The sequence below is a fragment of the Coregonus lavaretus genome (assembly GCF_964263955.1).
Source record: "Coregonus lavaretus genome assembly, chromosome: 17".
NCBI lineage: Eukaryota > Metazoa > Chordata > Actinopteri > Salmoniformes > Salmonidae > Coregonus > Coregonus lavaretus.
Window position 1 is genome coordinate 46,923,351 of NC_140004.1, and position 16,990 is coordinate 46,940,340.

A 16,990-nucleotide genomic window follows, 5' to 3' on the forward strand; every position below is an offset into this window, starting at 1 on the left:
TGAGATTCAGGGAGCATTTACCTGGACAAGGAAACCTCTGTCTTTTATCGGTATGGACTTGGCCCCATTGTTTGGCTGTAAAGGAAGAGAGGGAAGTTTGTTACCTGCCTGTGATCAAAAAAGTTCAACAATCCCTGTTTCTAATGACAAATCAAGATCAACCAATCATGAGAGGATGCCTTTTGGATCAACCAATCACAAGCAACCTTACTGACCGGCGGTGGTGTGGCTAGCGAAGGGGCGAGGATCCCGATGAGCCCTGAGGTAAGAGAGAGCCGCCTCCCCTCGGACGGAGCCACAGAGTCCTTGAAGATGTCCACAGCCTTGCCCATCTTGGTACTGCTGGAGTAGGACCTGCAGTAACATGGAGTCACATGTACTGATGAGGTATTAGGACCTGCAGTAACATGGAGTCACATGTACTGATGAGGTATTAGGACCTGCAGTAACATGGAGTCACATGTATTGATGAGGTATTAGGACCTGCAGTAACATGGAGTCACATGTACTGATGAGGTATTAGGACCTGCAGTAACATGGAGTCACATGTACTGATGAGGTATTAGGACCTGCAGTAACATGGAGTCACATGTATTGATGAGGTATTAGGACCTGCAGTAACATGGAGTCACATGTACTGATGAGGTATTAGGACCTGCAGTAACATGGAGTCACATGTATTGATGAGGTATTAGGACCTGCAGTAACATGGAGTCACATTAATTGATGAGGTATTAGGACCTGCAGTAACATGGAGTCACATGTACTGATGAGGTATTAGGACCAGCAGTAACATGGAGTCACATGAATTGATGAGGTATTAGGACCTGCAGTAACATGGAGTCACATGCATTGATGAGGTATTAAGACCTGCAGTAACGCGGAGTCACATGAATTGATGAGGTATTAGAACCTGCAGTAACATGGAGTCACATTAAGTGATGAGGTATTAGGACCTGCAGTAACATGGAGTCACATGCATTGATGAGGTATTAAGACCTGCAGTAACGCGGAGTCACATGAATTGATGAGGTATTAGAACCTGCAGTAACATGGAGTCACATTAATTGATGAGGTATTAGGACCTGCAGTAACATGGAGTCACATGAATTGATGAGGTATTAGGACCTGCAGTAACATGGAGTCACATGCATTGATGAGGTATTAAGACCTGCAGTAACATGGAGTCACATGTACTGATGAGGTATTAGGACCTGCAGTAACATGGAGTCACATGTACTGATGAGGTATTAGGACCTGCAGTAACATGGAGTCACATGTATTGATGAGGTATTAGGACCTGCAGTAACATGGAGTCACATGTATTGATGAGGTATTAGGACCTGCAGTAACATGGAGTCACATGAATTGATGAGGTATTAGGACCTGCAGTAACATGGAGTCACATGTATTGATGAGGTATTAGGACCTGCAGTAACATGGAGTCACATGAATTGATGAGTTATTAGGACCTGCAGTAACATGGAGTCACATGCATTGATGAGGTATTAGGACCTGCAGTAACATGGAGTCACATGAATTGATGAGGTATTAGGACATACAGTAACATGGAGTCACATGTATTGATGAGGTATTAGGACCTGCAGTAACATGGAGTCACATGCATTGATGAGGTATTAGGACCTGCAGTAACATGGAGTCACATGAATTGATGAGGTATTAGGACCTGCAGTAACATGGAGTCACATGTATTGATGAGGTATTAGGACCTGCAGTAACATGGAGTCACATGAATTGATGAGGTATTAGGACCTGCAGTAACATGGAGTCACATGTACTGATGAGGTATTAGGACCTGCAGTAACATGGAGTCACATGTACTGATGAGGTATTAGGACCTGCAGTAACATGGAGTCACATGAATTGATGAGGTATTAGGACCTGCAGTAACATGGAGTCACATGTATTGATGAGGTATTAGGACCTGCAGTAACATGGAGTCACATGTACTGATGAGGTATTAGGACCTGCAGTAACATGGAGTCACATGTATTGATGAGGTATTAGGACCTGCAGTAACATGGAGTCACATGTATTGATGAGGTATTAGGACCTGCAGTAACATGGAGTCACATGAATTGATGAGGTATTAGGACCTGCAGTAACATGGAGTCACATGTATTGATGAGGTATTAGGACCTGCAGTAACATGGAGTCACATGTACTGATGAGGTATTAGGACCTGCAGTAACATGGAGTCACATGAATTGATGAGGTATTAGGACCTGCAGTAACATGGAGTCACATGTATTGATGAGGTATTAGGACCTGCAGTAACATGGAGTCACATGTACTGATGAGGTATTAGGACCTGCAGTAACATGGAGTCACATGTATTGATGAGGTATTAGGACCTGCAGTAACATGGAGTCACATGTACTGATGAGGTATTAGGACCTGCAGTAACATGGAGTCACATGTACTGATGAGGTATTAGGACCTGCAGTAACATGGAGTCACATGTATTGATGAGGTATTAGGACCTGCAGTAACATGGAGTCACATGTACTGATGAGGTATTAGGACCTGCAGTAACATGGAGTCACATGAATTGATGAGGTATTAGGACCTGCAGTAACATGGAGTCACATGAATTGATGAGGTATTAGGACCTGCAGTAACATGGAGTCACATGTATTGATGAGGTATTAGGACCTGCAGTAACATGCCGTCACATGAAGTGCTGCTTTTAGTGTTTGTTGTTGTGTATTTATGTATCATCTGGTGCAAACAAATGTTCCTTTCTTCGGGGACTAATAAAGTACTATGTTATGTTAATATGTTCTCTCATCTTACCTGCTGAGCAGGTGGTGGTGTTTCAGTCCATCCAGCTCCTCCGTCCTGATAGAACCAGAGCACGACCTACTGAGCAGCCTGTGGTGCTTCAAACATCCCCCGAGACTACCTCCACCGAGACTACCCCCACCACCACCACCACCACTACCCTGGCCCATCCCACCACCACCTCCCCCAAGACTACCTACACTCCCTCCACCACCCAGGCCCATCCCACTTCCTCCCACCCCCGGGTGCTCACAGCGGGGGTCGCCGGAGCACGAGCGAGGCAGGAGCTTGTGGGGAGCGGGGCGGAGGTCCTCTGGTTTGACCACAGCCGTGCAGGGCCTGCCCAGGCGGTGGGGTTTGAGAGGCAGTGGTCCGGGGCCGGGCCCTCCTCCGTGGTCCATACGGGGGTCTCCGCTGGACAGGGAATGGCCCAGGAGACGGTGGGTGGTCTTGGTCCCAGGGACCGCGGGGTCGCAGCCGTCCGCCTCGACCTGCTGTTTGACGGTGCTGGTGCACGTCCGGCGGAGAAGGCGGTGGGATTTAGAGACGCCATCTTGTTCTGGCTTCAGCTTCTTCTTGCTCTTGACGCAGCCGGGAGGCGGGTAGCTGGGAGATCTGAAGATGAAGATAACTTTATTGTCCAAATGATGGGAACGGAAAGAGTAAACTCAGGCTCAATTCTGCCTAACCAATCAGAGAGCAAGGTGGAGATACTACCATATCATACCTATCTGATCCTTTCAGATACAGAAAGTGCCTATGTGGTAAGGGACAAGAAACGTCTGTAGTTTAAAATATAGTGACAGACTGGTTCATATCAATCATTCTGTTAAGACATCAAATGTCAGCGTTATGATGTCTCTCTGACCTGCGGAGCGTTGAGAAGATGTGGAGGGGAGACTTGACCTTCTTGTCACCCTTGTTTTTGTTGTGAGGGCAGTTGAGCTTCTCTTTACTTTGGTGTTTCCACTGCTGGGTGACAAACGTCTGCATTATCCTGAAGAGAGGAAAAAGGATGTAACGTCTACGTTATCTTTGTGAGAGAGAAGAAACAAACGTGTTACCCAACGAAGGGATCCACAATTCAACAGATTCGGCTAATGACCTTCAAAAGACTGACATTACCTTGTCTGCTCTAATGTTAACTACTAACTGAGAATTGTATCTAGTTGTAGAAAAATCATTGTATCTATTAAAACCCACTAGAGTCAATTGATACTAATAATAATAATAATAATAATAATAATAATAATAATAATAATAATAATAATAATAATATGCCATTTAGCAGACGCTTTTATCCAAAGCGACTTACAGTCATGCGTGCATACATTTTTTTGTGTATGGGGTGGTCCCGGGGATCGAACCCACTACCTTGGCGTTACAAGCGCCGTGCTCTACCAGCTGAGCTACAGAGGACCACGATTGCGTCAATCTAAGTTACATAACAAAAAAAATCCCCATTAAAATCCAGCAATTTAAGCTAGAGACGTGTTTTTTTGCATTGGATGCGTCTCAATCCACCACATCCGCCAGTGTCGCACTTCCGCATCTGCGGTGAAAGGTTGCCACCTACAGTGCCTTCGGAAAGTATTCAGACCCCTTGACTTTTTCCACATTTTGTTACGTTACAGCCTTATTCTAAAATGGATTACATTTTTTTAAAATCCTCAGCAATCTACACAAAATACCCCATAATGACAAAGCGAAAACAGGTTTTTAGAAACGTTTGTAAATGTATTAAAAATAACAGAAATACATTATTTACATAAGTATTCATTCTGTAATGTTGAAAGGTGCTTGTGATATTAGAACCATCTGTCACTTACATTTACATTTTACATTTTAGTCATTTAGCAGACGCTCTTATCCAGAGCGACTTACAGTTAGTGAATACATATTTTATATTATTTTTTTATACTGGCCCCCCGTGGGAATCGAACCCACAACCCTGGCGTTGCAAACGCCATGCTCTATCAACTGAGCTACATCCCTGCCGGCCATTCCCTCCCCAACCCTGGACGACGCTGGGCCAATTGTGCGCCGCCCATGAGTCTCCCGGTCGCGGCCGGCTGCGACAGAGCCTGGATTCGAACCAGGATCTCTAGTGGCACATTTAGCACTGCGATGCGGCGCCTTAGACCACTGCGCCACTCAGGAGATACTTACTTCTTCATCTGATGTCCCAGTCCAAACCGGTCTTTAGTGGATGTCTGGAACACGTCCACTGTGGGGACCGGTCCGTTCAGGTACTGTGTCAGAGAGCAGTGGAGACGCACGATCACCGGCTCCCTCCGGATCACGTCCCACGCTAGGGCTATTTCCTCCTGATGACCCCCAAAAAAATTAAAAAATGACATAAGAACAATGAAGATCATAAACGTGTCTATTTTTTTTTTTACATCCTGTTGACATATTCAATGATATTAAATGGAGTCAATCCACTAAACCATGTTAGGTTAGGGTGTAGACCTACAAGGTTAAATGCAGTCAATACACTTGTGTGCCTGAATTGTATTTTTCAATTGTCAAATAAATCTGATATGCAAGTGTTCGGCTCATCAGATATATCAGATCAAAACGACTAAATGAAAAGCAACAAAATGGAAGGAATGGTAATTACATTTACATGTTAGTCATTTAGCAGATACGAATTAAAAGGTAATACTAATAATACTATAATACTAATAATACTAATAATACTTACATCTAGGAAACTGACGTCGATGTGGAGATCAATGTCCACATCGTCAATGGCACCATATTCCCTACAATAGATTAGAAAGATGAACATATTGCATATTTTCTAATCAAATCAGAGTCAACGTGCAGATTATTTCAACCAAAGCTATACTTTGATATTTTCTGCATTGTCTCTTGGCTACTTTGAAATGTCTGTAACAAAGATGTTGATCGAGAGCCGTTTCATCTTGAAAACATGTTTGAAGTTGTATATCAGCATTACAATGAACATGCATTATTCAGCACAGCTACCCTTTCATATCTTATTCTCAACATAGAATGGTGCAACCCCCCCCCCACCCCCATGCTTCACCGTAGGGATGGTGCCAGGTTTCCTCCAGACGTGACGTTTCATCAGACCAGAGAATCTTGTTTCTTTAGGTGCTTTTTGGAAAACTCCAAGCTGGCTGTCATGTGCCTTTTTACTGAGGAGTGGCTTCCGTCTGGCCACTCTTCCCATAAAGGCCTGATTGGTGGAGTGCTGCAGAGATGGTTGTCCTTCTGGAAGGTTCTCCCATCTCCACAGAGGAACTCTGGATCTCTGTCAGAGTGACCATCGGGTTCTTGGTCACCTCCCTGACCAAGGCCCTTCTCCCCCAATTGCTCAGTTTGGCCGGGGGTACAGCTCTAAGAAGGGTCTTGGTGGTTCCAAACTTCTTCCATTGAAGAATGATGGAGGCCACTGTGTTCTTGGGGACCTTCAATGCTGCAGACATTTTTTGGTACCCTTTCCCAGATCTGTGCCTCGACAGTCCTGTCTCGGAGCTCTACGGATTATTCCTTCGACCTCATGGATTGGTTTTTGGTCTAACATGCACTGTCAACTGTGGGACCTTATATAGACAGGTGTGTGCCTTTCCAAATCACGTCCAATCAATTGAATTTACCACAGGTGGACTCCAATCAAGTTGTAGAAACATCTCAAGGATGATCAATGGAAACAGGATGCACCAGAGCTCAATTTCAAGTCTCATAGCAAAGGATCTGAACACCTATGTAAAATATGCATTTGATTTTAATTTTGTATAAATTTGCAAAACAATCTAAAAACCTGTTTTCGCTTTTTGTCATTATGGGGGTATTGTGTGTAGATTGATGAGAAAACATTTTTTATTTGAACCATTTTAGAATAAGGCTGTAACGTAACATGTGGAAAAAGTCAAGGGGTCTGAATACTTTCCGAATGCGCTGTATATTATTATTACCTGAGAGATACTGCGTGGTGTCCGTACATCTCCCGGACCGCCGCCAGGTCCGCCTCCAACTGGGGGTGCTTGTGGAGCTCGCCATCAGAGTTCACCTATCAGAGAGAGACGTCAATAAATCAATGAAACGTGTTTTAAATTTTTTTTTTTTCCCATCAGCAGCACCTCTTCACAGTAGCTTAGACCCCAAAGAGCAAGCAGAATCACAGGCACAGTGACCGGCAAAAACTCCCTAGAAGAACGATACCGAGAGAGGAACCTGGCTCAGAGGGGAGACCTGAAAGGACTGCTTTAACCGTGGTCCCTTTTCCCTCCCCTCCACTAAACTGTAATGATTGGCCAGATCTCTAGAGAGACCCAAAACACGACAAATCAGCTGCCAAGGACATTTTGTGCTTTTGTCAGACAAGACCAAAAACACAGCAGAACAATAAACGGGTTTGCCCTACAGTATACACACTGGGCGAAACTGATTGAATCAACATTGTTTCCACGTCATTTCAACAAATACATTCAATGTGATGACGTTGAATCAACGTGAAAAACTGATTGGATTTGCAAAAAGTAAATCAACGTAAAGGAATTTCATTTTTTTTTTTTCACCCAACCTTTAACCTAAATCTAATGACATGGTGATTTTTTTCTTTGTTAATTTCACGTTGAATTCAACCAAAATGTTATCAAAGCTAGACATTGAAATGCCATCTGTGCCCAGTGGGTATGCTTTAATCTGAACGTTCCAAATACTCACAGAGAACAAATGAGTTTCACTGAGAAGAGAAGGAGACTTGGTGGGTCTGTGTCCCAAATGGCACCCTATTCCCTATATAGTGCACTACTTTAGACCAGATAATGGCACCCTATTCCCTATATAGTGCACTACTTTAGACCAGAGAATGGCACCCTATTCCCTATATAGTGCACTACTTTAGACCAGATAATGGCACCCTATTCCCTATATAGTGCACTACTTTAGACCAGAGAATGGCACCCTATTCCCTATATAGTGCACTACTTTAGACCAGAGAATGGCACCCTATTCCCTATATAGTGCACTACTTTAGACCAGAGAATGGCACCCTATTCCCTATATAGTGCACTACTTTAGACCAGAGAATGGCACCCTATTCCCTATATAGTGCATTACTTTAGACCAGAGAATGGCACCCTATTCCCTGTATAGTGCACTACTTTAGACCAGAGAATGGCACCCTATTCCCTATATAGTGCACTACGTTTGACCAGAATAGTAAAACAAATAAAAAGTAGTGCACTACATAGGGAATAGGGTGCCATTCTCTGGTCTAAAGTAGTGCACTATATAGGGAATAGGGTGCCATTCTCTGGTCTAAAGTAGTGCACTATATAGGGAATAGGGTGCCATTCTCTGGTCTAAAGTAGTGCACTATATAGGGAATAGGGTGCCATTCTCTGGTCTAAAGGAGTGCACTACATAGGGAATAGGGTGCCATTCTCTGGTCTAAAGTAGTGCACTATATAGGGAATAGGGTGCCATTCTCTGGTCTAAAGTAGTGCACTATATAGGGAATAGGGTGCCATTCTCTGGTCTAAAGTAGTGCACTATATAGGGAATAGGGTGCCATTCTCTGGTCTAAAGTAGTGCACTATATAGGGAATAGGGTGCCATTCTCTGGTCTAAAGTAGTGCACTATATAGGGAATAGGGTGCCATTCTCTGGTCTAGAGTAGTGCACTATATAGGGAATAGGGTGCCATTCTCTGGTCTAGAGTAGTGCACTATATAGGGAATAGGGTGCCATTCTCTGGTCTAAAGTAGTGCACTATATAGGGACTAGGGTGCCATTCTCTGGTCTAAAGTAGTGCACTATATAGGGAATAGGGTGCCATTCTCTGGTCTAGAGTAGTGCACTATATAGGGAATAGGGTGCCATTCTCTGGTCTAAAGTAGTGCACTATATAGGGAATAGGGTGCCATTCTCTGGTCTAAAGTAGTGCACTATATAGGGAATAGGGTGCCATTCTCTGGTCTAAAGTAGTGCACTACATAGGGAATAGGGTGCCATTCTCTGGTCTAAAGTAGTGCACTATATAGGGAATAGGGTGCCATTCTCTGGTCTAAAGTAGTGCACTATATAGGGAATAGGGTGCCATTCTCTGGTCTAAAGTAGTGCACTACATAGGGAATAGGGTGCCATTCTCTGGTCTAAAGTAGTGCACTATATAGGGAATAGGGTGCCATTCTCTGGTCTAAAGTAGTGCACTATATAGGGAATAGGGTGCCATTCTCTGGTCTAAAGTAGTGCACTATATAGGGAATAGGGTGCCATTCTCTGGTCTAAAGTAGTGCACTATATAGGGAACAGGGTGCCATTCTCTGGTCTAAAGTAGTGCACTATATAGGGAATAGGGTGCCATTCTCTGGTCTAAAGTAGTGCACTATATAGGGAATAGGGTGCCATTCTCTGGTCTAAAGTAGTGCACTATATAGGGAACAGGGTGCCATTTGGGACGCACCCAATATAAACAACCAGCTACCTCCCCAAGGTGTCATCTCTTATTCTGTTTCATTGGCCGGTTCAATTTCTGGGAAGAGCAAAATGAAATCCAATTTTTTTACTGGAACATTAATGAACAAATTCACCCTACAGCTGTCCGGACACATTAACCAAATGAGTCCCACCGTATCGCCGGTGAGTTTTGGACTTCTAACCACTTTTAAACATTGTGTGCAGATTAATGAAGGTCAGATAAATAGGTCCCCTACGGCTGTCCAGACATTAAACATTAAGTCCCCTACAGCTGTCCAGACACATTCAAGACAATAGTGGAGTTACTGCATCATACATTTTTGCTTTAACTCTAGGGGGTGTGTAGAGTACTCAGACAAAACGAGTATCGTAACGGATATGGAGAATGTTACAAATTACGATTACGACAAGTATTTTTTGGAATTCTGCGTGATCGGAAAAAAAAATACATTTTTCAGCTGCCAGCACACATCTCTCTTTCACTAAAACAGTGTGAAGAGCTGTGTGCTGTAAACAACTATTGGCTAGTTATTCTGTCTGTAAAGAAACAGGCGGGGTATCTGTTGATTGGATTAGAACAAGCCACTCTCCCTCGGACAGGCCATATGGTTGTTTTAGTCTCTACTTGACTGAGGCCATATGGTTGTTTTAGTCTCTACTTGGCTGAGGCCATATGGTTGTTTTAGTCTCTACTTGGTTGAGGCCATATGGTTGTTTTAGTCTACTTGGCTGAGGCCATATGGTTGTTTTAGTCTCTACTTGGCTGAGGCCATATGGTTGTTTTAGTCTCTACTTGGTTGAGGCCATATGGTTGTTTTAGTCTACTTGGCTGAGGCCATATAGTTGTTTTAGTCTCTACTTGGCTGAGGCCATATGGTTGTTTTAGTCTACTTGGCTGAGGCCATATGGTTGTTTTAGTCTCTACTTGGTTGAGGCCATATGGTTGTTTTAGTCTCTACTTGGCTGAGGCCATATAGTTGTTTTAGTCTCTACTTGGCTGAGGCCATATGGTTGTTTTAGTCTCTACTTGGCTGAGGCCATATGGTTGTTTTAGTCGGTCTACTTGGCTGAGGCCATATGGTTGTTTTAGTCTCTACTTGGCTGAGGCCGTATGGTTGTTTTAGTCTCTACTTGGTTGAGGCCATATAGTTGTTTTAGTCTCTACTTGGTTGAGGCCATATGGTTGTTTTAGTCTGTCTACTTGGCTGAGGCCATATGGTTCTTTTAGTCTGTCTACTTGGCTGAGGCCATATGGTTGTTTTAGTCTCTACTTGGCTGAGGCCATATGGTTGTTTTAGTCTCTACTTGGCTGAGGCCATATGATTGTTTTAGTCTCTACTTGGCTGAGGCCATATGGTTGTTTTAGTCTGTCTACTTGGCTGAGGTCATATGGTTGTTTTAGTCTCTACTTGGCTGAGGCCATATGGTTGTTTTAGTCTCTACTTGGCTGAGGCCATATGGTTGTTTTAGTCTCTACTTGGATGAGGCCATATGGTTGTTTTAGTCTCTACTTGGCTGAGGCCATATGGTTGTTTTAGTCTCTACTTGGCTGAGGCCATATGGTTGTTTTAGTCTGTCTACTTGGCTGAGGCCATATGGTTGTTTTAGTCTCTACTTGGTTGAGGCCATATGGTTGTTTTAGTCTCTACTTGGCTGAGGCCAAATAGTTGTTTTAGTCTCTACTTGGCTGAGGCCATATGGTTGTTTGAGTCGGTCTACTTGGCTGAGGCCATATGGTTGTTTTAGTCTCTACTTGGCTGAGGCCATATGGTTGTTTTAGTCTCTACTTGGCTGAGGCCATATGGTTGTTTTAGTCAGTCTACTTGGCTGAGGCCATATGGTTGTTTTAGTCTCTACTTGGCTGAGGCCATATGGTTGTTTTAGTCTGTCTACTTGGCTGAGGCCATATGGTTGTTTTAGTCTCTACTTGGCTGAGGCCATATGGTTGTTTTAGTCTCTACTTGGCTGAGGCCATATGGTTGTTTTAGTCTCTACTTGGCTGAGGCCATATGGTTGTTTTAGTCTGTCTACTTGGCTGAGGTCATATGGTTGTTTTAGTCTCTACTTGGCTGAGGCCATATGGTTGTTTTAGTCTCTACTTGGCTGAGGCCATATGGTTGTTTTAGTCTCTACTTGGATGAGGCCATATGGTTGTTTTAGTCTCTACTTGGATGAGGCCATATGGTTGTTTTAGTCTCTACTTGGCTGAGGCCATATGGTTGTTTTAGTCTCTACTTGGCTGAGGCCATATGGTTGTTTTAGTCTGTCTACTTGGCTGAGGTCATATGGTTGTTTTAGTCTCTACTTGGCTGAGGCCATATGGTTGTTTTAGTCTCTACTTGGCTGAGGCCATATGGTTGTTTTAGTCTCTACTTGGATGAGGCCATATGGTTGTTTTAGTCTCTACTTGGCTGAGGCCATATGGTTGTTTTAGTCTCTACTTGGCTGAGGCCATATGGTTGTTTTAGTCTGTCTACTTGGCTGAGGCCATATGGTTGTTTTAGTCTCTACTTGGTTGAGGCCATATGGTTGTTTTAGTCTCTACTTGGCTGAGGCCAAATAGTTGTTTTAGTCTCTACTTGGCTGAGGCCATATGGTTGTTTGAGTCGGTCTACTTGGCTGAGGCCATATGGTTGTTTTAGTCTCTACTTGGCTGAGGCCATATGGTTGTTTTAGTCTCTACTTGGCTGAGTCCATATGGTTGTTTTAGTCAGTCTACTTGGCTAGGGCCATATGGTTGTTTTAGTCTCTACTTGGCTGAGGCCATATGGTTGTTTTAGTCTGTCTACTTGGCTGAGGCCATATGGTTGTTTTAGTCTCTACTTGGCTGAGGCCATATGGTTGTTTTAGTCTCTACTTGGCTGAGGCCATATGGTTGTTTTAGTCTCTACTTGGCTGAGGCCATATGGTTGTTTTAGTCTGTCTACTTGGCTGAGGCCATATGGTTGTTTTAGTCTCTACTTGGCTGAGGCCATATGGTTGTTTTAGTCTCTACTTGGCTGAGGCCATATGGTTGTTTTAGTCTGTCTACTTGGCTGAGGCCATATGGTTGTTTTAGTCTCTACTTGGCTGAGACCATATGGTTGTTTTAGTCTGTCTACTTGGCTGAGGCCATATGGTTGTTTTAGTCTCTACTTGGCTGAGGCCATATGGTTGTTTTAGTCTCTACTTGGCTGAGGCCATATGGTTGTTTTAGTCTCTACTTGGCTGAGGCCATATGGTTGTTTTAGTCTCTACTTGGCTGAGGCCATATGGTTGTTTTAGTCTGTCTACTTGGCTGAGGCCATATGGTTGTTTTAGTCTCTACTTGGCTGAGGCCATATGGTTGTTTTAGTCTGTCTACTTGGCTGAGGCCATATGGTTGTTTTAGTCTGTCTACTTGGCTGAGGCCATATGGTTGTTTTAGTCTCTACTTGGCTGAGGCCATATGGTTGTTTTAGTCTCTACTTGGCGTTGTTCAGTAGACTTACTTTGTCTTACTGTATAATCATTCCATTGCTGACCACGTCTGTCGTTATGTCCTGATCCAAGCTTGCTTGCTGTTATGTCTACTCTCCCAGTTTACAGAGCGACAGATCATTAGAAACATTAGAAATTTTTTGCAAATGTATTAAAAATAAAAAACAGAAGTATTCAGACCCTTTACTCAGTACTTTGTTGAAGCACCTTTGGCAGCGATTACAGCCTAGAGTCTTCTTGGGTGTGACGCTACAAGCTTGGCACACCTGTATTTGGGGAGTTTCTCCCATTCTTCTCTGCAGATCCTCTCAAGCTCTGTCAGGTTGTATGGGGAGCGTCGCTGCACAGCTATTTTCAGGTCTCTCCAGAGATGTTAGATCGGGTTCAAATCCGGGCTCTGGCTGATCTCTCTGTACTTTGCTCTGTTCATCTTTCCCTCGATCCTGACTAGTCTCCCAGTCCCTGCCGCCGAAAAACATCCCCACAGCATGATGCTGCCACCACCATGCTTCACCGTAGAGATGGTGCCAGGTTTCCTCGAGACGTGATGCTTGGCATTCAGGCCAAAGAGTTCAATCTTGGTTTCAACAGACCAGAGAATCTTGTTTCTCATGGTCTGAGAGTCTTTATGTGCATTTTGGCAAACTCCAAGCGAGCTGTCATGTGCCTTTTACTGAGGAGTGGCTTCCTTCTGGCCACTCTTCCCATAAAGGCCTGATTGGTGGAGTGCTGCAGAGATGGTTATCCTTCTGGAAGGTTCTCCCATCTCCACAGAGGAACTCTGGAGCTCTGACAGAGTGACCATCGGGTTCTTGGTCACCTCCCTGACCAAGGCCCTTTTCCCCCAATTGCTCAGTTTGACCGAGGGCCAGCTCTAGGAAGAGTCTTGGTGGTTCCAAACTTCTTCCATTTAAGAATGATGGAGGCCACTGTGTTCTTGGGGACCTTCAATGATGCAGACATTTGTTGGTACCCTTCCCCAGATCTGTGCCTCGACACAATCCTGTCTCGGAGCTCTTCCTTCGACCTCATGTCTTGGTTTTTGCTCTGACATGCAGTGTCAACTGTGGGACCTTATATAGACAGGTGTGTGCCTTTCCAAATGATGTCCAATCAATTGAATTTACCACAGGTGGACTCCAATCAAGTTGTAGAAACATACAATTACTGGTATGACGAGATCGGCACACCCCTATTTAAAACATTTGTTATGTTATTGATAAAGAAAACACTAACTACAGTATACTTACTGACATTAAGTAAACATTATTTTGGCCTACTCCCATTAATCGATATTAAGCTAGCCCCAGGCTAGTACTTTTCAGACCAGGCTAGTAGAAAACGTACCCAACTAGCCCGCTGGCAAGTGACATTTTGTCTTTTTAAATATCCTATGGCAGTTTGCAAATGGGCTAGTAAAAATGGTGGCTAGTGCCCAAAATCCTTAAATGACATCCCTGTCTACTCAAACATACAAAGAATATCAGCCATCAAATCAAATTGTATTTGTCACATGCGCTGAATACAAAACAGGTGTAGACCTTCCAGTGAAATGCTTACCGTAATATGGCCATCTTGTATATGAAACAAGGTCCTACAGCTTCAGCATTATTTCACCTAAAACACACTAGTCCTCCAATCTAGGAGGTTAATACAGAGTGTTATATCTAGAAGCGTTTGAAGGGCCCATATATAACGTGTTGCTGACGTGACATTTCCCAAAGCACCAGCGCAGGGTACATATACACACACAATACCCGTCAGAGGAAGATGGCCATATTACGGTGAATACCAGTCAAAAGTTTAGACACACCTACTCATTCGAGGGTTTTTCTTTCTTTTTACTATTTTCTACATTGTAGAATGATAGTGAAGACATCAAAACTATGAAATAACACATATGGAATCATGTAGTAACCCAAAAAGTGTTAAACAAATGAAAATTTTATATTTGACATTCTTCAAAGTAGCCACCCTTTGCCTTGATGACAGCTTTGCACACTCTTGGCATTCTCTCAACCAGCTTCATGAGGTAGTCACCTGGAATGCATTTCAATTAACAGGTGTGCCTTCTTAACAGTTAATTTGTGGAATTTCTTTCCTTCTTAATGCGTTTCAGCCAATCAGTTGTGTTGTGACAAGGTAGCTCTATTTGGTAAAAGACCAAGTCCATATTATGGCAAGAGCAGCTCAAATAAGCAAAGAGAAACGACAGTCCATCATTACTTTAAGACATGAAGGTCAGTCAATCCGGAACATTTCAAGAACTTTGAAAGTTTCTTCAAGTGCAGTCGCAAAAACCATCAAGCGCTGTGATGAAACTGGCTCTCATGAGGACCGCCACAGGAATGGAAGTTCCGAACGCTTTTATCCAGAGCGACTTACAGTTAGTGAGTGCATACATTTTCATACTGGTTCCCTGTGGGAAACGAACCCACAACCCCGGCGTTGCAAGCGCCATGCTCTATCTACCAACTGAGCTACACGGGGACTAATCACTCAAACGAACTTCAGACGCGTTGTCACAAGAGGCCGAACAAAGTTCACCAAATCAACAGGTAGGAGGAGAAGGAATGAGAGAGATGTAGAGCTGGAGACGGGGGAGGCAGCCATCGCTCATCAGAACAGCCGTATATAGGAAAGTCATTTGGGTGATAGAAACGTCCCACTACGATGAGGAATGAGGAGTGAGGAGTGAGGAATGAGGAATGAGCCTCGGGTCTCTTTCTGAGTGAGCCGACTGAAAATATAAAAAGCTTTATACATGATAAGTCTAAGGACTACTTTAGGGAAATCTGCCAAGAAATCAGGTGGAGACGCCAGGGGAGGTCTGGAGCTTTGATTTCTGAGCTGCTGGGTCACTCTTTATCAGGAGTTAAACTTACTGCCACTGTAGCTAGGGGGTGGTTTCCTGGACACAGATTAAGCCTTGACCTGGACTAAAAATAATTACCCAAAGTGCTTTTCAGTCCAGGACTAGGCTTAATTTGTGTCTGGGAAACCTGCCCTAGGATATCTACTGCCACCGTAGCTAAGAGAGGGCTGAACGCTGGCGATCTAATGGTTAATATGTTACAGCAGTTGTTAAGGAGGAGATGAGGCTTGACGCTTGGCTGACCTCCATAGTGTGTGTGTGTCTGTCTTGACTCTTACCTGACCTCCATAGTAAAACTCCTCCGAGTCAGCATCCCCCTCAGAGTCCTCCTCTATGGCATAGTGGCACTAGGGGATGTTACACACGTTATTACATACTATTATTATACAGTTATTAAAAACGTTAAGCACATTTATATTTACATTTTTTAAAAACATTTTAGTCATTTTAGCAGACGCTCTTATCCAGAGCGACTTACAGTTAGTGAGTGCATACATTATTTTTTTATATTTCATACTGGCCCCCCCACGTGGGAATCGAACCCACAACCCTGGCTTTGCAAACGCCATGCTCTACCAACTGAGCTACATCCCCTGCCGGCCATTCCCTCCCCCTACCCTGGACGACGCTGGGCCAATTGCGCGCCGCCCCATGGGTCTCCCGGTCACGGCCGGCTACGACAGAGCCTGGATTCGAACCAGGATCTCTAGTGGCACAGTTAGCACTGCCTTAGACCACTGCGCCAACTCGGAAGAAACTATTACAAACTTATTACACACTATTAAACAGTTACTATAGTTAATACACACGTTGCTACACACTATTAGTAATTACACACGTTGCTACACACTATTAGTAATTACACACGTTGCTACACACTATTAGTAATTACACACGTTGCTACACACTATTAGTAATTACACACGTTATTACATACTAATACACATTACGTTATCATACATGTTATTACACTATTATACCACCATTTTCTGTTCATTTAACCTTCATTTAATTAGGCAAGTCAGTTAAGAACAAATTCTTATTTACAATGACGTCCTACCCCGGCCAAACCCGGACGACGCTGGGCCAAATTGTGCGCCGCCCTATGGAACTCCCAATCACGGCCGGATTGTGATACAGCCTGGAATCGAACCAGGGGGTCTGTAGTGACGCCTCAAGCACTATTACACCACTACACTATTACACCACTATTACACCACTATTACACCACTACACTATTACACCACTATACTATTACACCACTATTACACCACTACACCACTATTACACCACTACACTATTACACCACTATTACACCACTATTACACCACTATTACACCACTATTACACCACTATTACACCACTATTACACCACTACACTATTACACCACTATT

At 43.7% G+C, this 16,990-nt stretch overlaps 1 protein-coding gene across 1 annotated transcript in view; it reads right to left on the bottom strand.

The window, feature by feature from the left end:
- Positions 1-16,990, bottom strand: part of LOC311145156 (protein mono-ADP-ribosyltransferase PARP8-like) — a 68,196-nt gene that overhangs the window by 18,222 nt on the left and 32,984 nt on the right. The window contains exons 6-14 of the mRNA XM_084181354.1: positions 15,874-15,942; positions 6,753-6,847; positions 5,513-5,573; positions 4,975-5,132; positions 3,674-3,802; positions 3,045-3,420; positions 2,818-2,966; positions 216-354; positions 22-75 (exon numbers count right to left, since the gene is read on the bottom strand). Coding sequence (XP_084037480.1) covers positions 22-75; positions 216-354; positions 2,818-2,966; positions 3,045-3,420; positions 3,674-3,802; positions 4,975-5,132; positions 5,513-5,573; positions 6,753-6,847; positions 15,874-15,942 — 1,230 coding nt within the window. The remainder of the gene's footprint in view (positions 1-21; positions 76-215; positions 355-2,817; positions 2,967-3,044; positions 3,421-3,673; positions 3,803-4,974; positions 5,133-5,512; positions 5,574-6,752; positions 6,848-15,873; positions 15,943-16,990) is intronic.